We start from the raw sequence: 24,610 nt of genomic DNA on the forward strand, positions 1-24,610 counted from the left end.
AACCCTTTACGAATTAAGGTTTTCTCCCTGTGCATCAAGGGTTTCCTCCAGGGTCTCCGGTTTCTTCCCTAAATTCAAAGACATGCATTTTAGCTTAACCGCCATCTCAAAATTTGGCGGTAGTGTGACGTCTAAAGTCTTCTGGGATAGACTCCAGGTTGTTGTGAGTCTGTGTAGGATAAGTGGTACAGAAAATGGATAGATGGAAATTTTATTTCTCAAATATATTTTACCGCACAGTGAAACTCTTTCTTCACATATCCCATCCTTTGGGGATTGGGATCAGAGCACGGTGTCCGCCATGATGCAGCACCCCCTGGAGCATGGTGGGTTGGGGGCCTTGCTTAAGGGCCCAACGGTGGCAGGTTGGGAGTGAACCCCAGTCTTCTTGAGCTACCACAATCCCATATAGAAATCCTCATACAGAAAGAAAACCCCATATAGAAATCGTCATCTATTGTTGCGTCAAAAAGTAACAAGTTAATGCATCTAGGGAGAATTCTGACCGGAATAAAAGTTAATATAGAAATTTTTTTTATTTTTTATTTTTTACATCAACTTGAATCAGAGAATTTTTTTTTGGTATAACATTTCACCAGCCATGCCTTGCACTTAACATGGATCTAGAAAAGTGTCAAAGGGAAAAAGTTAAAAATAAAAAATAAAAATCTTTTTATCCCCACCGCACACACTCTCTCTCTCTCTCTCACACACACACACTCTATCTCTATCTCTCTCTCTCTCTCACACACACACACACCCACACAGATGGCTCTTTAATCCTGTATGTAAATCACAGCCAATGGATGCGGGTGTTGAGCTGGGCTGGGATTAGCGGAGGCGAATGAGTTTCAATTTTACTGGATTACAGAACAAAGAAAAGGGGAAAGGGGACACTGTCCCTGCGTTAAAGACAAGAAAAGGGACGGGAAATAAAACCGGAGCCAATCTCGCTGTAATCTCGCCGAGGGAAAAAAAAAAAAAACCAGGAAGACTAACATGCTCCAGATTATGCGGTTTTGTGAAGTCAGTGTGGCGTTGCTTTAGACGGGAATTCCGCCCTGCACTATTGGATTAAACACGGAGAATAAATAAACCCCTCCACAACAACCCAGTGTGGGATTGACGAGGTAAATACACACCACGATGGCTAGGAAACTCATCCTGTTTCTTTTATTTGGTTGACTTATAACCAGGTAATAACAAAATCTTTCTGGAACACGTGACTTTTTTTTTTTTTATGGCTGAAATTACAGATTATAATTCTCCTGGGGGGGGGGAGGAGGAGGAGGAGGAGGTGGAGGACGGCTAGCTAGCCAGTGTTTCAACTGTTAGCAAAAAAAAAAAAAACTAGCTAGCTTAGAAATTAAAGACGCCTGATTTTTTTTTTTGAAATCGATTCATTTTAATGAACCATATTCCCGGTTTTGCTGCTGTTTTTTGTGTGCTCTCGAGTGTATCCTCCGGTCGTAAACGCAACACGGACTGTATTATCTTTTTTTTCCCTTTCCGCCGTTAGCAACTTGCTGTAAGACTGAACACTTTCTATTGTTGCTGGATGAAGGGATGTGTTTGAGTTGTGCCGTGTATAGAGAGAAAAAACGAAAGAAAACAGTCTGAGGGTTATTTTTTTCTCTCTCTCCCCCCCCTTGTAAATTCTGCTTAAGTGTGTAATGGACATTTAAAATGTGCCATGAACCGAGAAGGTCATGTTTGCAATGTCAAATGCACATTATTACCGCTGGCTAATAGGTTACCGTATCAGTAAGGGTAATTGGAGTCGACTGAATATGACACCTTTTTTTATTATTATTATTATAATCTTCCTAACTTATATGTGACGCTTATTTAAAGAACAAGATTAACTTTAGTGAAATAGTTTCCCCCGTCGGTTAGATGTAAACAGTTTTTACAGTAAACCCTATTTGGACTGAATTAGGTTCACACTGTAAAGTGGAGTAACGTAATTAGAACCGTGGTGTGTCTGTGACTGCTTTTTATTTTATTTTATTTTGCAGTAGTAGAAATGTCCCCAGGTAATACATACAGTATATATCCAGTTCATATCGGCATGAACTGTGTGAAAGGGTAAACGCACGCTTCAGGTTCTCGATTCAGATCATTTAGAAGTTTACATCGATGTCCAGGCACGTTATCGTTTCTATAGTAACGACTTCTTAATAGGCACTTGTGTGGCAGATGTTACACATAATCTAAGACCGAACGGATTTTTTAAAAAACAAAACAAAACAAAAAGCAAAACCGTTAGGTGCGTTTACATTCACCCAAATAATCCGTTTCGAAATCGGGATAGCTCAGTCGGATTGAAAAGCTGTGACGATCGATCCAGTTGAGCTCGGGATGAATGAAATTTCTACCAGATTGAAAAGGGGGTGGTTTAGATCTGAAATAATCTGGTATATAGGCATGTAAACGCATGAATCGGATTGTTTTCTAAATTGGATTCCAAAGTACCTTGTAAAAATGCACTGTGCAGCAGTGCGTATGTTTATATACATCCTAGGTTTGTGTAAAAAAAAAATATCGTCCGGAATATGTGTAATACAGATTTAAAGGAATTGAATTGAATGAATTCACATTGATGCAAATGTGCACACGGGAACATCTCTAATGATCTGCTGAAGCTTACATGGAGATTTACAGTTTCTGATATTGCAGTATTTTCTGTGATGAAACGTTCATTTACCGTTTATGGGTGGAGTCTCCAATGTTGGAACTTTGTAACCGTCAGTACATTTTCCACCGTGGGAAAGTCTTCTATTCAGAGAGCATTGCAGTTTCTCTTTGACGCCACAAGCTGTGTTTGTTATCTTATTAATCTCAGCGGCAGATTATAGTCGTGAACTGCTGTTTATAACTTGTTTTGCCGACACAGTAATAAATGTAACTGGTCGGATAGTTATTTCACAATATACACTTTACTGTATCACTGACAATAGGTGCTGTCTCAATGAACTTTCTTTAATTCAGTTAGAATATAAACTCTTATCAGACGCTCGTGTTTGGGATGCGTCTCGGAGATCGGTGTTACGCCAGATGAAGGTTACGTCATGGCAAGCTGTTAGTAAGTACAGACTTAATTAGAGTACCAGCTAATGACTGCTATTGAGCTGATTAATTCACAAAAAATTCATAATATGCCACGGTAGTGTGACTTTTCTTGTGTTGAAACATTACCACGGATTCACATATTCAAAAAAATCAGGCTTCTTTCTTGTATGCCAACAACAATCTGAATGAAATGTAAGTTCGTGAAGCAAAGCATTAAATAAACACTGCCATCGTTGCTAGATATATAAAATTGTCAACACTAATATCTCTGCATATGTTATGTGTGGGCTGCATTTAACAAGTTAACACAATGGGCATCTCCAAAAATTGAGGATATTTATTAACCATGATGTTCATAACGATGTATGTAAAATAAAAAAAAAAAAATACAGATGCGTCCTATAGAGGTTAGTATAAATTAATACGCTGTACGGATCATGATTATCCAAGCTAATGGTTTCACCGGCAGTATAAGCTTTATAGTCAGGAAGTGATTCACTGCAGCCATTACAGCGTTTATTAGCCTTTCCTGTCACGTTTTGACAATATTTGTCTCCTCAGCACATGAATTTGATTACTGACCAACCCAACGACAGCCACGGCGAAGGTGAGAGTAGGAGGTGAGGGGGAAAAAGTACCCTGAAATAAAACCCTGAGCATGATTTATCAACGTGTCTGTGTGGAAATGTCATTGGTTCAGACCGTTTTATCCAGCAGATTGGGTATCGACTGGCAGAAGGAGGTGATCGCATCTTAGGGAAAATGCTCAGGGTTCCACAATACACAAGGAAGAAAATGATGGGCATTTATCCAACAAGTAAGATTTCCAGTAGGTTTCTGCCAGGGGTTCGAATAGCCGGGAATAAAAAAAAAAAAAAAAGCCGTAGCTGGGCAGAGAGTCTCCAAGCGAAACAGAAGTCATTAATCTGACCGCTTAAGCATGTCAGTCTGGCTTGCTCTGCTCTCGCTACGTTTGGGAATGTTCCTAAAAAGCTGATGCCCCCTTTTTTTTCCCTTCTACTTCTTCTGATTTTTTTCCCCAGTGCCTTTCTTTGTGGTCTCATGTGGTGGACTAAAAATGCTGAAAGAGACACTTTTACCCACCACAAAGCTTTTTTTTTTCATCTTTAAAAAGTGACGTGAAATGTGAAAACACATTTCTGTGTAAAGCAACATAAAGTGGTTTGGCTAAACAACATTGGTTTAGAAACATAGCCTCAATGCATCTCTGATCATCTGTAATTTAACACCTCGACTCCACGGTGACCTCAGGAATCTGCGAGCTGACGCATAAACCGGTACCACCAAAATCACAAGCCATGCCAGCGGAATGATTTCGCAAAGAAGGATCGCAACCGTCCATCTTTCAGACAGGCCTAGCTGGCTTCAGACGAGTTACACTGCCCGAGCTTGGCTGGCTCCCTTCTCCGTGTTCGCGTGTGCGGTTTTTGGCTTCGCCCCGAGGCCAGGATAATGGCTCCTAGTGTCTGCAGAGATTAAAAGGCCCGGGCCGCATTGTTCACATGCCTCGAGATTAGTTTCCAAGGAAACCGAGTGCTGTTGCCATGAGAATGTAGGGTCCGGAATTAGGATTGTGATCTTGTTTTCTCCCCTGGACAATCCACTCTGTTTCTTTTTACAGATCACTTTTACCTTTTTAATATTTTTACATTGATAACTGTTCGTAGCTTGACCCTGAGTATTTAAAAATGATGTCGCCTTTGTTTCCTTCCTGAATTATAAGTCAAAATCTGGTGGTAAAATATTACTATTTTTTTTTCTTTTATTTATTTTAGTTTATAGTTTATTTATTATTTAATTAGAGTAATATTATTTATTATCTGGCCATTTGATTAATATTGTTACCATTATTTCAGCTGAAGCTTTGTTTTTTTTTTGCAATAAATCTGGGGAAATATTTTATTTATTTAATTTTTTTTACACATATTTTATATAGTTGGAAGAGTATGTCTTTAACTACTTTTATTTGCCCTGTAGTGCTCTTTAGCAATAACATAACAACTTTTTGGAATAAAACCTACCACTAACAATTTGAATCTTAATATAACACTAATGACTCAAACCTGCAAAAAAAATAATAGCTGTCATTCATACATACAAATAATACATAATTATTGTCATTAATACATACAAATAATACATAAAATGTATTATTTTGTCGATTTAATTTACTTCAAAACTAAAAAAAATACTGCAAAGTTGTCAAACATATAAAATAGCAAAAAACATAAAACATTTTACATGTCAATTTTTGCTGCCTCCGTCTTTTAAACAAAGTAAACAGCTCAAACTCTGGCGATTACAAAACACTGACACTGGAGACTCCTTCCATAAATCTTGAGAAACAAACGTCTCCTTAAATAAAACTTCACTGTGTTAACAAACAAAAACAACGATTTTCTGTTTCTTTTTTCCAGATTCCACCTGAATATCCTGTTGCTATAGAAACGATAACGTTATGTAACACATGAATTGTCCCAGACGATCATTAACCGTATCAGTAGCCGTTTGTTTAATGCTAATTGTCTAAGTGTTTAACGTGAAGGAGCCTCCGAACAGTTCTGGTTTAGATCAGTTCTCTCACCAGGTGGCGTGTGGGTTTCCGAGAGCGAATTAGGGCATTAAGGCAATAATCTGAGCCAATTTTAATTGGTCGACAAAGGCTTATCGTAATTAGCTACTTTCACATGTGTAACGGATTTTGGTGCATTAGCGCAGATGAGGGTATTACTATCACTTTTGAAAGCTTCTTAAAGGTTTTTATATCCTCGACTGCGTTTCTCAGACACGAAAAGCCGCTTTAGGAGACGAGCACCAACTCCTTCTCCCAAACGTGGAACAGAATCAAATCGGCACTACTTTACCAATAAAGACTGCTACTTGTTTCCTATGGCTGTTCTCCTTCTGTACAGTGTACATCATCATCATTATCATCAGTGCTGTTTCAGTTTGTTTCTCTAAGATCATCGCTGTGGAAATGATGATGATGATGATGATGTAGTCATCTGAAAGTAAAAGTCTAAGGGAATTATTTTACAATTAAGATCCTGGCAGTAGCATTTGTTTTGTTGTTGATGTTTTGTGATGTCTGATCGTTCAGAGAAATGGCGCAGCTGCGGAAGCTGGGCTGTGATGGGATGAGGCATAACTCTCGTGCCGAGCTCCACGGGCCACAGACGTCCACCAGACACGAAATCCTCACCAGCTTAGTGTCGGCACTGGACTCGGTGGTACGACTTGCTCCCTGCTTCAGTAATCTGAACCGCCTAATGAGCATTTTCAGCATCTACCTGTACCTCAAAGCTGACTAGAATTAAAAAATAATCTAGTAATAATTATATTACTGTGATATTTGTGTAGCTTGAATGTGTTGTTCTTTTGTAAATTCTTTTCCTACAGTGCACTGCTATGTCTAAGCTGAACGCCGAGGTAGCCTGCGTGACCGTCCACGAGGACAGCGTGATCGCCATAGGAACAGAAAAGGGGAGAATTTTCCTTAACTCCAGGAAGGAAATACAGACAGACTTTCACAAATTCTGCAGTGAGTGATTCAGATGGCTTTTATCCGTGTCTGTGAGGAATCGTTAGACTAACATCACTGAATAATGAATTTCTCAGAGAAGGCATGAACTACAGTGCATGACACTAAAAGTGGAATTTGGCAACACTGCCTAGCTGTTTTCTCTGTATTTTCATTCTTATTTTTATTCCACAGGGGTGTCCTGTCTGCAAGCATTAAATTCAATCAGCTCCCACGCCAAAGCCCCAGATACAGACAGCAGCCGGACTGGTAAAGACGGTTTACCGCCAGCAAAACAGCAGCGAGCCTTAACAGACCCTCACTCTAATATCTTTGTCCTGAGGAAGATGGTGGAAGAAGTCTTCAGCGTACTTTATAGTAAGAACACCAGCCTTGTATTACCAAAATGTTCTTTATTTTAAACTCTGAAACCATTCTGCAGGTGTTTTCAGTACCACTTTTGCTGTGAAGCATGGTGGTGGTAGCATCATGTTGAGAGTTGGCCCTGGCTTCTTGGTTTGTTTCTCTGATTAATTCCCTTTTTTACCTGGTCACATTTGCTGGATACTTAAATGCTTCATGCCTCGCATCTCCGGAGTCAGGGATTTCCAGTCTCCTCCATGTGACACGTTCTTGCTGTGCTTCAGCAGTTTCTAAAAGTACTCCGGTTTTCTCCTTCAGTTCAGAGATATACATTGTAGGCTGATTGGCATCTCTAAATGGTCTGTAGTGTGTGTGTGTGATTGTGCCCTGTAATGGGTTGGCACCACATCCAGGGTGTCCCCCATCTTGTGCCCTGGGTTCCCTGGGATAGGCTGCAGGCTCCCTGTGGCACTGTGTAGGATAAATGGTACAGAAAATGGATGGATGGATGGATGAATTAATGGAGGGGTGGGTGGATGGATGGATGAATTAATGGAGGGGTGGGTGGATGGATGGATTTATCTTTAACATATATAGTGCTTTAGATGTTTCCCAAATATGTTCAAATCATGACGGTACAACCAGCAGATTGTATCATAACCAGAGTAAATGCCTTTCCTAGCTGATGTTCCAAAACATTTGCACTGACCTGGATCATTGAAAACCTGATGGACCAGAGAGTTTGTTATGTTTCAGGTGAGGCTGTAGGGAAGAGCAGCCTGGTCCCCGTGCCTTATGAATGGATTCAGAAGGAGCCTGGCGCTGTGCTCATTCATGGCCTCCCTGATGGCGTGACCCTGAGGAGACCTGCTGATTACGACACCAAGACCTTAATGAAGATCCTGGAGCAGAGCAACCGTATTCGCTTCATCGTCAAAAGGTCAGTGACGAGAATAATAACGATCCGCGATGTGTATAAAAGTGGTTTGGGATATGGTATGATGTATAATTATAAGCGATCAAGTCTGAGTTGTTTTGCTCCATTATTTGCGTTGCATGCAGGCTTATATACGTGGGTGGCAGTTTGCTAGCTACTAGCATGGAGATCTTTTCTGCTAAAATCAGATACACAAAAAATATTTGAGCTGCTAGTCTGAAGAAATTCTACTTGTTGACTGTAAAGGTTAATTTTAAGGGCTACTTTGCCCTAAAATGCTAGTATGACTAACAGTAAATAAAAGTTAACAAGCACAGGTTAGCAATATCTTACTAAACACAAGCTGCCTAACAATTTATTTCTAGTAGAAATATTATGCCTTTAGTTGAAGGTATTTCTTATTTTTAATATTTGTCTTTTGAATATTTTTCCTTTAAATTTCTCTAAAGTATATACTCTATATTGCCAAAAGTATTCGCTCACCCATCCAAATAATCAGAATCAGGTGTTCCAATCACTTCCATGGCCACAGGTGTATAAAATCAAGCACCTAGGCATGCAGACTGTTTTTACAAACATTTGTGAAAGAATGGGTCGCTCTCAGGAGCTCAGTGAATTCCAGCGTGGAACTGTGATAGGATGCCACCTGTGCAACAAATCCAGTCGTGAAATTTCCTCGCTCCTAAATATTCCACAGTCAACTGTCAGCTGTATTATAAGAACGTGGAAGTGTTTGGGAACGACAGCAACTCAGCCACGAAGTGGTAGGCCACGTAAACTGACGGAGCGGGGTCAGCGGATGCTGAGGCGCATAGTGCGAAGAGGTCGCCAACTTTCTGCAGAGTCAATCGCTACAGACCTCCAAACTTCATGTGGCCTTCAGATTAGCTCAAGAACAGTGCGCAGAGAGCTTCATGGAATGGGTTTCCATGGCCGAGCAGCTGCATCCAAGCCATACATCACCAAGTGCAATGCAAAGCGTCGGATGCAGTGGTGTAAAGCACGCCGCCACTGGACTCTAGAGCAGTGGAGACGCGTTCTCTGGAGTGATGAATCGCGCTTCTCCATCTGGCAATCTGACGGACGAGTCTGGGTTTGGCGGTTGCCAGGAGAACGGTACTTGTCTGACTGCATTGTGCCAAGTGTAAAGTTTGGTGGAGGGGGGATTATGGTGTGGGGTTGTTTTTCAGGAGCTGGGCTTGGCCCCTTAGTTCCAGTGAAAGGAACTCTGAATGCTTCAGCATACCAAGACATTTTGGACAATTCCATGCTCCCAACTTTGTGGGAACAGTTTGGAGCTGGCCCCTTCCTCTTCCAACATGACTGTGCACCAGTGACCAAAGCAAGGTCCATAAAGACATGGATGACAGAATCTGGTGTGGATGAACTTGACTGGCCTGCACAGAGTCCTGACCTCAACCCGATAGAACACCTTTGGGATGAATTAGAGCGGAGACTGAGAGCCAGGCCTTCTCGTCCAACATCAGTGTGTGACCTCACAAATGCGCTTCTGGAAGAATGGTCAAAAATTCCCATAAACACACTCCTAAACCTTGTGGACAGCCTTCCCAGAAGAGTTGAAACTGTTATAGCTGCAAAGGGTGGACCGACGTCATATTGAACCCTATGGATTAGGAATGGGATGTCACTTAAGTTCATATGCGAGTCAAGGCAGGTGAGCGAATACTTTTGGCAATATAGTGTATATGGAAAGAATTTATCAACAGGAATGATAACAAGATGTATGTTAATAAAACGAGCTAATTCACCTCAGAAATGCTAGCATGGCTTACAGACAATAAAGCCAATGACTAGTTGGCTGTGTGCTTAACTGTTCCTTCTCTCTTCTTTTATACATGGTTATCAGCCAAAGTTATAAAGCCAAAAGGAGCTTGTTTGTGTGATCTTAAAGCTTGTGCCTGGTAGCAAAGATTTTTAAGCTAACAACGTTAGAGAAGTAAAGTATTCCCTAAAGTGTGTCCGGTAAAATGTGGATGTCAAATTCAACTAAAATAATAATAATAATAATAAGGATTCGTATAGATTTGTTTGCTCAGTAAATTGAATGTGCTAATTCATCTCCAGAGGCCTTTTAGCACTGAAGGGGTATTTAGCACGATTTGCATAATTCTTCAGCTTTTGTTTACACATTGCTATCGGGGATTAAAGTTTTAGATGAAGTATTTTCTAAACTTTTGCATGTTGTAGAAATATTGCGGCACCCGCTGATGACATTAGGAATTTTTGTGGCATTTGTTATGACGCCCCAGATATAAAACACTAGCATGACTAATGGGGAATGACAGCTAACAAGCTGAAACTGATAACCGAGCGAAGCGGTGTAGATGGATCCGAGATAAAATTGTTTCCCGATTTCAGAGTGCCAGACGAAGCCCCGCGTGACGGTAAATCCTGTCCGGAAAGCAATCACCACCCCTCCCCTGCTGTTAAGAGTGCCAGCAACCACACGCCTGTTAAAACCCCTGCACAGGAAGTGCCTGCTAGCAGCTCCATGCTCTCTAGCTTCCTGTATGGAATGCCCGTGCCTTCCCAGACACACCCTGACGCTAAGGGAGATCCGAAACCTGCAGTGCTGCACGGCCTGGTCAAGGAACGGCTAGCAGCGTGGGTACCGAGCGACGAGAAGGTTGCTGTGCCCAAAGAGGTCACTGACAACGGTGAGCGGGTTCCCATGTTCCGCTGACACAAAAAATGTCACGTTAATCTGAATTACATTTACACATTAGCAGTTTTAGCGCATGATTTTGTGATTGACGGATTACACGGGTCTTGTCTTCCTGTATGTGCTCCAGGTGAGCGGATAGCACTCGCAGGAGACGTTGCTCAGAGCCCGCCCAGCATCCACATCTCCAAACGCCTACTCTTCTCCATAGTCCATGAGAAATCAGGTGTGTGTATGTGTGTATGTATATATACATATATATGTGTATATATGTATATATATATATATATATATATATGTGTATATGTATTAATCTACAATGGCACATGTCTCAGACAGCAGTTGAAACAATTCTTGAAGTTCACGGGCAAGTGTAACGGTCTGAGCTACTTTGATGAGGACCAGTTATGAGGTCAGAGCTTCTCCATAATGGCAGGTCCTGTTAGACGTTCCCGTTATGCACCAAGATAGAAGAAGGCAAGCCAGCAGAGGCAGCGGGAAACTCTGGGCAATGTTCCAAGCAGCTTGGTATAATTGTATATTAATCTTCATAATTACCACATCATCTTCAGTGGCATCCAAGAGCTATTTTAGTATTAACGGTCGACAACTTCCATTAATATTTTCCTCCCTTACCTACAGTGCTGTTTGACCTGCTGATAGGGTGCTCAAGCAGATCAGATCAGAAAGCAATTTACATGTTAATACATCCTATGTTGTCTATTATCTCATACATCACTACATCACAACTAGCTATGATGCAGTACATGTTTGTTGTGTAGCTAGGTTGCCTTTTGGATCTTTAGATCCTCTTGGATCTTATATTGTTTAGTTTTTTTTTCTTTTATTATAAGACATTAAGATTGTATATAAGATTATATATACGATTGTAACTGTACTAGCAAAGCGTCTCTGTGACGTCAATGCGACTTCTCACAGGACCAATGAAACTAAAGCACCAGAATTGCTGAACAGAACCGATGTCAAAACATAAACAGTGTCATTCAGGGTGGAAATAAAAATAAAATGGAGCCCTGAAGTAGCCACTTTAAATATAATCACTTAAATAGCAATTGGGCCCCTAAAGCCATAACCAGTGGTGGATGAGTGATGAAAAAAAGAAGTTTGGCCAGGACACATCAACATCTTTTCCTTCCAAACGAGCAACAGGAAGCCTTCAGACACTGCCAAGAGTCAGGCCCTGTGTTAATTGTCTCCACCGACTAATGCAAACAAACCCAGCAGACAAAACAAAGCACTGGTTCTCAACAGCAAATTGTAGGAAAGATGCTTTTTGAAGCAGCCGGCGTTTCAATACAATGTGATTTTCAGCTGCTTTGATGCCAAAGGTTGTGATTCAGTCTGGTGCAAATGAAATAACAGTATAATAATAACTGAAAAAGAGACTCTGGGGGAATTGATTCAGTCTTGATCGCCTCCCAAGCTATTGTCTGAAACACAGTTCTTTGAATTGGAAAATATTACATCCAGCGCATAGATCGAGTTCAGTTTTTTACATCTCTGCTGGAGACAGCAAGGTTTTAAGGGTTACGTCTCGTCTCGCACAGAAAAATGGGACGCCTTCATCAGAGAGACGGAGGACATCAACACGCTGCGGGAATGCGTACAGATCCTGTTTAATAGCCGCTACGGTGAGAGAAAAACACACGCTTGTACACACATCTGGTATTTTGATATTTGCTGTTTTTTATTTTGTCTGCTTTCACTTGAAAACATCTTGACTAGACTAAACTGGCACTGGTTTCAGTAAATGGTTTCACTTGTTTTCTTTCTTTTTTTTTATGTGACCCTCTCCCTTTAGTTACATAGTGGTTATATGGTAACTCCAGGATTGTTGTTGCTCTCAGAAATCCTTGCATTTTGTGGAAACCTACTTAAAATTTCCAAAATTTCAAGCATACAGATTTTCCTATTAAACTCAAACCGTATGCAGAGACTTTCTATGATAGCTGTAATAATGCGTGATGAACACGTATCGAAGTGTGAGCGTAGTGATCACGTCACATGACATGCCTCGGACAAAATACGATGAAATCCTTCGGTCATTTAGAAAAATTGCAGACGCGTTCATTTCTGCAAGAGCAAAAATGTGACATCCTAGAGGGACTGATTAAGGAAGAAAAGAATAAAACGCAACAATCATGACACCAACGTGATTATTTCTCCAATAAGGTTTTTCCCTCTTATACCACAGCTAGAACAGCACGTTGTTTGGTTTAATGTTAACGTAAGTCACGCGAGGCACATCAGGTCTCATTTTTTCTGCGGAAAATAGTAGTTCGTATGTAAGTTACTAAACCAGAACATTCTGAAGACTTGTTTTAGCTTCATCTGGCACCTAGCTTCACATGACTTTACTCCACATGAGTTTTTATTCATCGCTGGCTGTTGACCAATCAGAATCAAGTATTAAAAAGTGCTGTGGTATAAAGCAAAATATTTACATATATCATAAATAGATATCGTAACATGTAGCTTTTTTAGAGTCACAGGAAAAATGTCCTGCTTAATCAGGTTTTTTTCCTGTCAAATTGGACTCCTATTTTTTAAAGACACTGTAATATGTTACTATCATCTTTGTTATATTTGTGTATTTATTGCCCAGTTATAAGAATCTGTAACTAATTGTACATGTTGGACCTCCAGCTGAAGCTTTGGGTTTGGATCACATGGTCCCCGTTCCGTACCGGAAGATCGCCTGTGACCCGGAAGCGGTGGAGATCATCGGGATCCCGGACAAGATCCCTTTTAAGCGGCCGTGCACCTACGGAGTGCCGAAACTCAAACGAATCCTGGAGGAGAGGCACAGCGTCCGCTTTGTCGTGAGACGGTGAGTCCTGTCAGTCATTTGAAAAATAGATTTTTTTTTTATTGTTGTATCAAATAAAACTGTAAATCCAGAAATCCTTCTTGTTGAAAATATATACAAGAATACATCGTATGGCTGGATTACATCTGGTGAAGAGTTCAAATTATCTAGAGAGTCTTAACTAGATCCCCGAAACAGATGTGAAGTAGACGCCTGGTTCACCGATTCAGTTCAGTTAATTTACTCTTTTCATTTTTAGCTCAACAGTGGCTGCACAAACAGTCGAGGGTTTTTTTTTTTTTCTGGAATGAATTTTCTCATTTATCTCTTGACTAAAGCTTCCAGCCTCCTGGTGCCATCTGGCAGATTGGCGTTTGCCGTCCAAAAACGCTGCACCGCTCACTGGGCGTAGTAACCGCTGCCATCCACACGCCAGCGTGCGCCCGCCGATTTGGCTTTAATGAGGAAATCTCCCGCTGAGTCGGCAGCCTCGCGCATCCAAATAAAGCAGTTCAATATGTTGAGGCGCAAGCCTGCTTCTAGCCTGTGTTTGTTTACGTACTTGTTTATTCCCTTTCAGGATGTTTGATGAGCGGATCTTCACTGGTGAGTGACACATTTGTTGAATACGTCTCGCAGCGGGGCTTGTGTTTGCTGGGACAGGGCTGGACGTGCAGCTAAAATTACAATCGAGCGTACTACGGTGTACCACTACTCAGTCTCTTTCTTTTAATCAGCTGCAGGGAAAGTAGCTAAAGAGGAAGGCAAGCAGGACGGCTCCTCCCCAGAAGACAGCTTCCTAGAAGGGCTTAGGGTGCCGAGCTCCATGCTCGAGCTGGTCAGCAACACCCACAGCAGCAGGTACGCGTCAGCGGCCGTCGCCGTCGAGACTGGCAGCCCGGCTAATTAGTTTTAAACACCCGAGTCTGCGCGCTCAGCCAAAGCAAACAGCGCTAATTGTTGTTGAACTTCAGGAGAGCACTATGCTGTTTAATTAGAATACTGCAAAGCCCTTTAACAAATATTTTAAATATTTCCCTGCCAGTCAGGGTTAGCTGTGTTTACTCACTAAATTGCTCTTGCTCGTCCTCTCGCTTTGTTATCAACGTCTTTGTCTCGCAGATCCACCAGCTCCTGTGTCAGTCCCTTAGCAGACTGTGAAGCAGGTGAGCCTCCGACACGCCAAGCCACTCGACACTCAGCTTAATGTCAGTAATGACTGTTGGATTTTTTTTATATGTGTTATAGACATTAATGTGTTTTTTAGGGCCCTCGGGAGACTGCGTACCATTAAAAAAGGTCAAAACCGAGCCACCAGATGGAGAAATTATTCAGGTCACTGTACCAGGTATGAGCTTCTTTTCCCCCTCGTACATTTTGCCGTTTTTCTGCAAATCTGGGTCAAGACATGTCATGTGACATCATCACAGCGTGTATTCAGCCAAAGCCATATTCCATTCATTTGGACATGAGACACAGATGTCATAGAAAGTCATTCAATATGAACTTCACAAATATTAAAAACAATAAAACCGAACAACATGAAGCATTTTTGTCCAGAAAGAAAATCTTAAACAAACTAACTGGATGTAATTCCCATAATTCAGGCATTTCCTAAAATACATTATTATTATTATTTTGTTTATTTATTTATTAATTTTTTATTTTTTTTTTTAATTTTATTTATTTATTTATTATTTTTTTGCAAAACCAAATCACACAAAAATATGCCAAAAGAGCAGTCTTTATATGCAAAGGTCTGATGCGCTTAGCTACATATAAAAACGAATGAGAGTCATGTACATGGTTGAAGTCTCTAATATTATCAATATTCTCACCCTTATGAAAGCCCCGCCCCCTTCTCCTCGTCTCACGTTTGTAAATGTTTGGATTGTAGTCTCATCTCATGCACTGGTGTCTCACTTTATGTCAGGGGGAAAAAAAGAGTAAACTGTACTTTTATAGGGGGCCAAGCACCGGTGGTGCAAAGGCACCCTGTTGTTATTCTAGCGTTTATCCTGATTACACAGCCGAACATGAATCTGAAAGCTAGTTCGATCGCTCCGTTTATGAAAGCTGTATAATTTGGTTATTTGCTATATATTTGGAGAATAAAGCCCATTTATGATTCATCCCCCTGCTGCACACAGACTGCTGCATCTCACCTCCCTGCTTATGTTTGGTTTGGTTTGTCTCGCGTTATGTTATTTAGACAAAATGTCATCAGATCGTAATGTTAATCAGACTCGGATGATGACACAGAGCAGGAAAACAACACATCTCATGCTGATTTCTCTCCTTTAGAAAACACTGCAGCCTTGGAGGAGCAGATCGAGCCTCAGGTTGAACTTGTGACCCCTGATCACCGCCGCCCCCTGGAGCCTCTAGCAGGTAACTGCACCTTGGTCTTTCTCCCATCAGGAGCTTGGACGCTGCAACCCTCTGGCTTTGGAAATCTCGGCTTCAGGCACGGTGGTAGATTTCGGTGAACAAAGCAGGGAACTGGTGGTGACCTTTGCTGAGATAATCACCCCGTATTTTCCCAGTCTCTAACCTCTTCCGTATCCTAGTCTATATTCCCTTTGTTATTGTGTCTAACAAGTAAATCATTTTAGTCAAATATTGTCTGATAGTAAGCCAATGTTGGCTGCCCTTTATTTGCATACTAAAACCTGATTGGCTGTTATCATTTACGATGCATTGGCACTGGGTTTGTCTCACTGTTGCTATTGAAGCTTTGTTTCATTTTAAATAATTCTTTTCTAGACATGAAGGCCACGTCTCAATTATCTCCCTAGTTCACTAGTCAGGGCACTGAGCAGGGAGTCAAAAGGCTGTCTCAATCGCAAAATCCTTAATAAAAAAACCCACAATAGACATTAAAAAAAATTTTTCTGAAGCCTCACAACTCAAAAAAGTGTACAGACAAAACAATGTTTTCCTTGTTGTAGCTCTTTTATAACTTTTATTTGATGTTCTAGATACGGTCCATTTGAGTCTAGCGACTTAACGATTCAAAAAATATGAACTCATGTAACACAACATTCAAAGAATTTTTCTTAACATACTTTAAACAGCATAAACAAATAACAACAGCGTTTTACAGCTTGAGCACGCAGTCATGTCGAGTCATCAGTTTTACAATGTGAAGTGATCCAGGGTTTTAAGGAGATACTGATTCGCCACCTAGGGATCTGATTGAGACGCAATCGGACAATATTTGATTGTCCGAAATACATGACGAAAATGACAAAATACATGACGAATGCTTGGTGTTTAAGTAAATTCATCTTGTGGAATCTGAAATTCATGAAATTGGTTCTAAGTCTCTAGTGAAGATTTTCTGGCGTCGACTATATTTACCAGAGCAAAACGGGAAACCAAGTATCAGCTAAACAATAGACCCAGGGTCCCTGTTAAGATCCCCTCGTAGTTCCTTCCTCCTCGTATGCTGTTTTGTTCAAACTAGAGAACAGTAGCTCTTTCCCGTAGCTCGTCTCCCTGTCCTGGACTCCAGTGTTACAATGCGAGTCAATATCACTGTTCAACTCGATCATGAGTGCCACGAGACGCATCAGTCAAAACCATCATCATGAATCAGTGATGTTTGTAAAAGTACTGCGTATTACAGCTAAAATTCGGAATCTAACTCGTGGCCATACTGCTGGAGTTGAATTGTTTGTGTTAACTCGCTTTTTATTTTTCATTTTCATTCAATTAATTTCATTTAATATGTTATTTTAAAGTCTGCTTTACACAATTGGTCATTGGAGTGCACATAAGGTGAGTGGAACGTTTAACAGTAACGTCTCGGAGTATTCGCCGTTTTTTCCGAGTTTTGTGTAACGTAAAACACTTTTGCTTTGCTGTTTAGTCGAAGAACTGGCGCAGAAGTCCACGCCGCAAGGGCTCAAGAGAGTCGTCGAAGGTAAGCCGCATTTTAATTATGTGAGGGTTTTGTTTTTCCACAAGTGCGTTTGTTTGATTATCTGTCCGTTCTTCTAGAAGACATTGGAGAGATGATTCTTCAGCTGCGAAAGCAAGTGGAGAGTCTCTTCAGCACCAAATACGGTGAGGTTTGATGTTTTGTGATACTTGTTCATGAGTCTCTTGCTTCCATGTCTATCTTTCTCCTCATACATGACTATTATAACAGGTTTAAATGTTGTATTAGGTTTAAATGTTCACTGATGCTCGAGAAGACGACACGATACATGAAGAGTCTGGGGGAGGGGGGTGTAAACTTTTGAACAGGAGGATTGGTGTAAAATGTTCATTTTCATTTTGCCCTTTAGAAGCTACATAAGATATTGATGTTTCCAAGAAGACACAATAATAATTTACATACACTGGTCAGCCTGTGCAAAAGTTTACACACCCCTATCTTAATATATTGTTTCAATTCAAAAACAGTTGTGTTTATTAAACATTTACGGAAGGAGTCTCCAGTGCCAGAAACTGTTTAACAGTCTGTTCTCACCACCACGTATTTTACAGAATAATCTAATGATCTATATTTTGTATAATAATTATTTCCCATTTCCACACTGTGTCCTCTTGTCTAGCGGAGGCTCTGGGCCTGCCTGAGCCAGTGAAGGTGCCCTACTCCAAGTTCCAGATGTATCCTGAGGACCTGTACATCACAGGACTGCCAGAAGGAATCACGTTCCGGAGACCAAACTGCTTTGGAGCGGCCAAACTCCGGAAGATTCTCAGCGCCAGTAACCACATCCAGTTTGTTATCAAAAGGTGGGTCACAAAAAAAAGAAAAGAAAATAGCACATGTAAGTATTTGATTAAATATTTAGGACGGAACACATTTACATACAGCAGTCCGAATATGGGGCAAGAAAAAAATTATTTTTGTCTCAAATTCAGGCCGGATTTGCTAACTGAAACTCAGCTGAAGCTTGAACCTCTTTCTCAGCCAGATTGTGATCCAGGTAAATATTTTTGCCGAATTATACATACCCTTTATTTAGACACAAAAACATGTAGCTGAGATGTGTCTCCTCATTACAGTGGAATGTGATCTTAAAGACAGCCTGGCAGAAGATCCTGGACCTGCCTCCAAGAGACCTGGATTCTTAGGTAATCATATGTCCAGACTTTTCTTTTCCTCCACACGCTTCGATTCGAACCGTAATTTCTAATTTCTGTCGTCTCGACTCACAGACAGCTTAGAGGCCAAACTGTCTCGCATCGACTTGGCCAACACGCTTCGGGAGCAGGTCCAGGATCTGTTTAACAGGAAATACGGCGAGGCACTGGGCATCAAGTATCCCGTGCAAGTGCCTTACAAGCGGATCAAGTGCAACCCCGGCTCGGTGATCATCGAGGGCTTGCCACCGGGAATCCCCTTCAGGAAACCCTGCACGTTCGGCTCGCAGAACCTCGAGAGGATCCTGGCAGTGGCTGATAAGATCTCCTTCACCATTATGAGGCGAGACATTTTTTTTTTATTTCTCCCAATAGTTTTGCTGGAGTTTAGTCATACTTCTAGTGCTGGTAGTTCAGCATTACTTTGGATCATAAAACATGACAGAGAAGGAAAATAATCAATGATGCAGTAGTGTGATTAGACCCAGTATTCATTATGGATTCATGTTTACTTCCTGTTATACCACAGCAGTTTTACTTAATTAAAGCACAAGTTAACGCCATGCAACATTCTCAAAACATGTTAGTTCCTGTAGAGTCAGAGTTACAGCTTTATATTTTCTCTGACTGTGACTCTAGTCTCAGTCCTGTACTGTAGCTCAGTGGTTAAGACATTGACCTGTGGCTCAGAAGGTTGAGAGTTCAAGCCACAGGACTACTAAGCATCAAAACCAATCAGACGGAGCATTCAAAATTAATAATATTTTTTTTAGGTCAGCTACATGGCTATCCAATTATCTAGACCAGGGGTGCAGGTTTTCATTCCATCCAAGCACCTGGTGATATTGTATACCTAGACCTTTTTCTAGTACAGTTTTCCTACATCTTCTCCATTATCTGACCTCTTTCCAACAATAAGGGGGTGAAAACATTTGAACAGTGTAAACTGTTAGTATTTTCTTGTATATTAATCTTATTTTAGCTCTTCAGAAGCTACATAAGATAATGATGTTTCCCAGAAAACAAAATAATAATTTACAACTATTATCCTGTCCAAAAGTTTACCTCCCTTATCTCATAATGCATCGCAAAAACACAAAGTCATGTTTATTGAAGACAAAAGAATAATTTCCACCTATTATCCTGTTCAGAATTTTTCTGAAGCAGTTCTTTTTTTTATGCCGGAAAGCAATAAAAAGTCAAAGTTCTTAATGTACTTGAGTCAATATCAGGTTTTTTATAATTATTAATTAACAGAAGTTAATTAACAGGAGTTATCATTTTTATGAAGTATGAGGCTTTTTATTAACAGCGGTGTGCACACAGGATTTCTTCATCAGCTAAGAATAATATTGATTTTAAATTCTATTTAATTCATCAGAAATGCCCAGGTTTTTATTAATAACCTAGTGAAATAAAAACGTTCTTTATCAGGCTTGTGAAGCCTTTTAATGAACTGAAAGCAAGATATTTAATGATTAATGTACTCTATATCAGAAACTGTATAAGAAAATGTTTGTTTTTTCTTTACAGGCCTTTTCAAGGACTTATCCCCAAACCAGGTATGTTTCCTGAAACCATTTTTATTGAATCATGCTCATGTTTTAATTCCTGCTGAAAAAACACACACGTTTGTTTAACCATGTATATCAGTACACTTGGGTTTCACTCTGCCAGCGGAATGAAAGTGTAAAGAAATGAATTATTTTCTGGCTGTGAGTCTGATATAAGATGAGGACACTCATTTCAGGACTCTTTTGGCTTCCAGTGTGAGACGATGTGTTTTTCCCTTTGTTGGATAACCTTACGCAGGTTGAAGATAAACATTTTAGTTGGTTATGAACAAGCACTTGGGGCATCTCAGAGAGCAGAAATGGGTTTGATATCCACATTTACTTTGAAGAAAGAAACATTTATGTGAATGAACCTTTTTTCTATGAATATTCTGCCTCTTGTATTCTACATAAAAACAGAAATACTTATGAAACACTACAAATTCTTAAAGCCCTGAGTGTCTTATTTCATATGAGCTTCATATTAAGCACCACTGTGGAGTGTGATATGAAAAAGACAAACAATGTGGAACAGACACAACCAAACAGGAGCAGATTTCATGTTGTGGCCTCTGGGAAAAAGAGTTAAGTAACTGATTTTCTCTGCTTTCTTTTCCCAGCACCGAGAAGAATCACGCTATTGAAGAAAGCATACTCGTCCATAAGTGGTAAGAACACTGTTTCTTATTTGTATTGAGTGTCATCGTACATGATTTGTGACGTGACGCTTTCGTACCAGCAGAAGAGGAAGACATCAATCGCATGGGTGAAAAAGTCATATTGAGGGAACAAGTCAAAGAGCTGTTCAATAAGAAATACGGTCAGTATAAACATACAGCTTTATCATTTACGCTTATAGAACAAACATGCTCAGGACTCACGTGTTTTAATGTGTTTAGGAGAAGCTCTGGGTCTGGATCGACCCGTCGTGGTCCCATACAAGCTGATCCGAGCCAGTCCCGACTCTCTGGAGGTGTGCGGACTGCCGGAAGACGTTCCTTTCCGAAACCCGAACACTTACGACATCATCCGGTTGGAGAAGATCCTCCAGGCTCGAGACGACATAACTATCAATATCAAAACACCTCTACAGTGTGTATACATCCAATTTCATATATAATATCCTATTTCAGCTATCTGTGTAGCAAAGGTTTAATATAGTGTTATCTAATGTGTGTGTGTGTGTATTTTAGGCCTTTCGTACAGCTTTGTCCACAGACTTCAAGTTCAGGTACGTTCCCATACTAGAGCTATTCATTTTTACAAGTCAACCAGTAATTCTTAGGAAAAATATTTGGTGACAAACAACTATAAAGCATACATAGTCTTCCTACTGAGTGTTTTTTTTTCCAGACTGTAAATGATGAAAAATAAATAGATCAGTCTAATAAACGTACCGAATGTTTAGTCTTGGAGGATGTTGATTCTGGAACTAAGAGAAGAGTTTTTTCCATAAAATCTAGTGAATTTGGTGGAATCTTTAAAATCTGGTATACAAAATTTTGTGAAAAGTTTCCTAAATTTGGTGAACAGTGTACTGAATTTGGTCAAACTCTTTTCAATTTTGGTGGAATCTTAAAAATTTGGAAAAACAAATTCAGTTTTTTTGTAAAAAGGTTTCCCAAATTCAGTGAGACATTTTTTAAATTTGGTGAAAATTTTGGGGAAGTTTTCAGAATATGGTAAATTTGATAAAAATTTAAAATTTGTTGCACTTCTGATGCACTTCACACGAGGAAATCCCCCCCCCCCCCCAGAAAAAAAAATCGTGGAAAATTTGTCACCATGGAAATGAAAATCATCATTCAATATCAATACATAGAATGCGTAGCTTTTTGTTTTGATCACTGCAACGCCATCGTGTTGAGACTTTGCGATGTTTTGGAAACTTTGTGCTTGAATCTGTAACAATCCCACACACACCTCAAAATCGGCGACTAGTGAGTGTGCTAGTTGAGTAGCTAAAGCAAAATCTCAATACATTCAAAAAAATCCAACTGTCCAATTCTTGCAGAAGGAAATGAAGTCGCAGTGAATCGACGCAAACGGAAACGAGTGCTGGATAACAGTCTAACTGCCCCGCCTCCAGGAGCAGACCCTTCTAATTCGACCAATCAGATTCCAGTAATGGTACATACCCGAACATTTGTTTTGACCCTGACACTTTAATTCTGATTTCGATTTCTTTCCTCCTAATGCTGAATTAAATAGAATACTGTCTCTCTCTCTCTCTCTTTCTCTTAAGCAATGGCCCATGTACATGGTGGACTACAGCGGTGTCAACGTCCAAGTTCCAGGCAAGGTTAAATACTAATCCTGACCATGAGGGAGAATCCGTTTTTGAACTCAGCCGGAGCTCTTGCGTCCGATCGCGCCGTATACCCCCGACTCGTGAGCGGAAGCCGCCGTTCATGACGTCCTCGAGCGTGACGGACAGAGGAACAGGACGAGGAGCAGCTCGTCACGCTTTCAGGATGCCGAGTGCTTAATTGTGAAATTGTAACTTTTCCCAATTTTTGCGCTTTATTTCCAGGAAGGTGGTAAAAGGAGTGTTTATTTTTCATATTCTTAGTGAGTAATGCATTACTTTGCATTATACAGTTGCCCTGTACATGAGGCCCTGCAAGCAATCATTAACCAACACTGTCTTTAAAGATGATATGACACACCGTGTGACGTGTCGACACGATGATTAACAGGATAAAGAACCCTAACTGGTGCTGAACACGTGCATACTGCATACTACACCTGTAGTAACTGGCTTTGACGCATAGTAAAAGAAATGTTGTACTATTATTTATTTATTTATTGAAATAAAAGGAAAGGAATTTGTATATCCAGGGAATGGAAGCTGTTCAGTACAACGTGTCACACGTGCTGAATTTCCCGTGACTGATAACACTCAAACGATTTAGCTACTGTATGTATCAGAGAGGTTTTTATTTTGTATTCTTTTTTTTTTCTTCTTCATTGATTACGTCGAGTTGGAGTACTCTAACATGATAGCACTAACATATTTCAATGAAATGGCTTTTTGTATTATTATTATTATTATTATTATTATTATTATTATTATTATTATAGCCTTGTAAGTTACTCCTACTCTCCTGGATCAAGGAGGATGCTATTTCACAGAGAAACACACCATGAATGTATTGTATGTAAAGGAAAGACCGGTATAATGTTATTCAAGTATGGACTGTCTCTGGAATCACCAGTATTTATATGCTGTACTTTAATGCCATTTAGGCCTTTTAAATAAAATGTGTTGCCTTGCGTTCACTGCATTTTTTTTTTTTTTTTGCCTGCGATTAAAGATGTTTAACACATTTGATTTCAAGGAGATCTTTCTGCAAAGAACGTAAAGAAAACTATAGTATGGTACTATACAACATGATTTTGTACAATCGCATGGATAGAATTAGAGCCGCAAGAAGCGATCTGTGGGGTCCAAGCACCTTTTTTTCCAGTAGTTGCAAAATGGTTGCAAGTTTATCTACATAATGTTTGACAGGATTTTTTTATTTTTTTTACTAACCTTGATCAATACCTTAGCAAATTATTTTAATCATCTTTAAAAATCCACTTACAGACTTTTACAAAGATACAGTATGCCAAATTTGCTTGGTGGGTTTCCTCCAGGTGCTCCAGTTTCCTCCCACAGTCCAAAGATATGCTACTAGGGTGATTGGAGTCTCTAAATTGCCCGTCGTGTGTGATGGCGTGAGTGAATCAGAGTGTGTGTGTGTATGCCCTGCAATGGGTTGGCACTCCATCCAGGGTGTATCCTGCCTTGATGCTTGATGATGCCTGAGATAGGCCCAGGCTCCCCATGACCCGAGGATAGATTGGATAATCAGTACGGACAATAAAGAAATTTGACCGCCCTAAATTTAGACATCTCTGGAATCTTAAACATAATTTCAAAGGTTTGTATGAATTTATTGCTGTCTATTTGGAATTTACTGAGAATTCAGTAAAACTGTCATCTGAAAATCCAAGAACTAAAGCAAAAGTAGGTTCTGTAAATACATTTCAATGAGCACAAAGTATAAGACAGCATGGAAGTCTGTAATGAACTCAGAAACTACACTGACCTGTAAGTTCCTCAAGAGCTCTTGGTTGCTTCTGTAGAGGAGACAATATCAATATTTACATTATGTACTGTCCAGTGTCACCCAGATGAGGATGAGGTTCCCACCTGAGCCTGGTTCCTCTCAAGGTGTCTTCCTCATATCGTCTCAGGGAGTTTTTCCTCGTCGTCTCAGGCTTCTCAATAGGGATAAAATAATAACAACTTTAAACATTTATAGGTTTTTCCTCAATGTTTCTATACTTGTGTAAAGCTGCTTTGAGACATTGTCCATTGTTAAAATAATGCGCTATACAAATAAATTGAATCGAATTAAACTCACGTGTCTGCCTACAGCGCCATCTGCTGGTGTGATGTGTGACTTTACACAAAGACGAACACAATAATAAGAAGAAGGAAAAAGAAGCGGAAGAAAAAGAACAATAACAAAAGCAATAC

At 40.2% G+C, this 24,610-nt stretch overlaps 1 protein-coding gene across 6 annotated transcripts; it reads left to right on the forward strand.

Annotated features, from left to right (window-relative positions):
• Positions 1 to 787: 787 nt before the first annotated feature.
• Positions 788 to 23,408, forward strand: gtf2ird1 (GTF2I repeat domain containing 1). 6 transcript variants are annotated; one of them, XM_058382821.1, is made up of 27 exons: positions 788 to 1,130; positions 6,194 to 6,323; positions 6,493 to 6,634; positions 6,809 to 6,991; positions 7,733 to 7,916; positions 10,293 to 10,591; positions 10,727 to 10,822; positions 12,165 to 12,248; positions 13,264 to 13,447; positions 14,007 to 14,032; positions 14,164 to 14,287; positions 14,549 to 14,592; positions 14,694 to 14,774; positions 15,731 to 15,817; positions 17,301 to 17,354; positions 17,432 to 17,497; positions 17,992 to 18,175; positions 18,305 to 18,369; positions 18,449 to 18,517; positions 18,602 to 18,869; positions 20,060 to 20,088; positions 20,700 to 20,747; positions 20,819 to 20,899; positions 20,979 to 21,171; positions 21,273 to 21,310; positions 22,097 to 22,209; positions 22,325 to 23,408. In XM_058382821.1, exons 2-27 carry the CDS (start codon positions 6,198 to 6,200, stop codon positions 22,391 to 22,393), a joined length of 2,937 nt encoding a protein of 978 aa, XP_058238804.1. In that variant the 5' UTR covers positions 788 to 1,130; positions 6,194 to 6,197; the 3' UTR covers positions 22,394 to 23,408. The 6 variants fall into 6 exon arrangements, with proteins under 6 accessions (XP_058238804.1, XP_058238799.1, XP_058238803.1 ...); XM_058382816.1 differs by having other exon boundaries at positions 789 to 1,196; positions 22,094 to 22,209; XM_058382820.1 differs by having other exon boundaries at positions 789 to 1,130; positions 17,435 to 17,497; positions 22,094 to 22,209.
• The last annotated feature ends 1,202 nt before the right edge of the window (positions 23,409 to 24,610 follow it).

This window comes from Hemibagrus wyckioides, linkage group LG28 (assembly GCF_019097595.1).
Source record: "Hemibagrus wyckioides isolate EC202008001 linkage group LG28, SWU_Hwy_1.0, whole genome shotgun sequence".
NCBI classification, from domain to species: domain Eukaryota; kingdom Metazoa; phylum Chordata; class Actinopteri; order Siluriformes; family Bagridae; genus Hemibagrus; species Hemibagrus wyckioides.

Coding starts and splice junctions, on each gene's coding strand:
- gtf2ird1 (XM_058382816.1), top strand. CDS start 6,198: ATGGCGCAGCTGCGGAAGCTGGGCTGTGATGGGATGAGGCATAACTCT. Junction 6,324..6,492: donor TGTCGGCACTGGACTCGGTG/GTACGACTTGCT, acceptor CTTTTCCTACAG/TGCACTGCTATGTCTAAGCT. Junction 18,176..18,304: donor ATCCAGTTTGTTATCAAAAG/GTGGGTCACAAA, acceptor TCTCAAATTCAG/GCCGGATTTGCTAACTGAAA.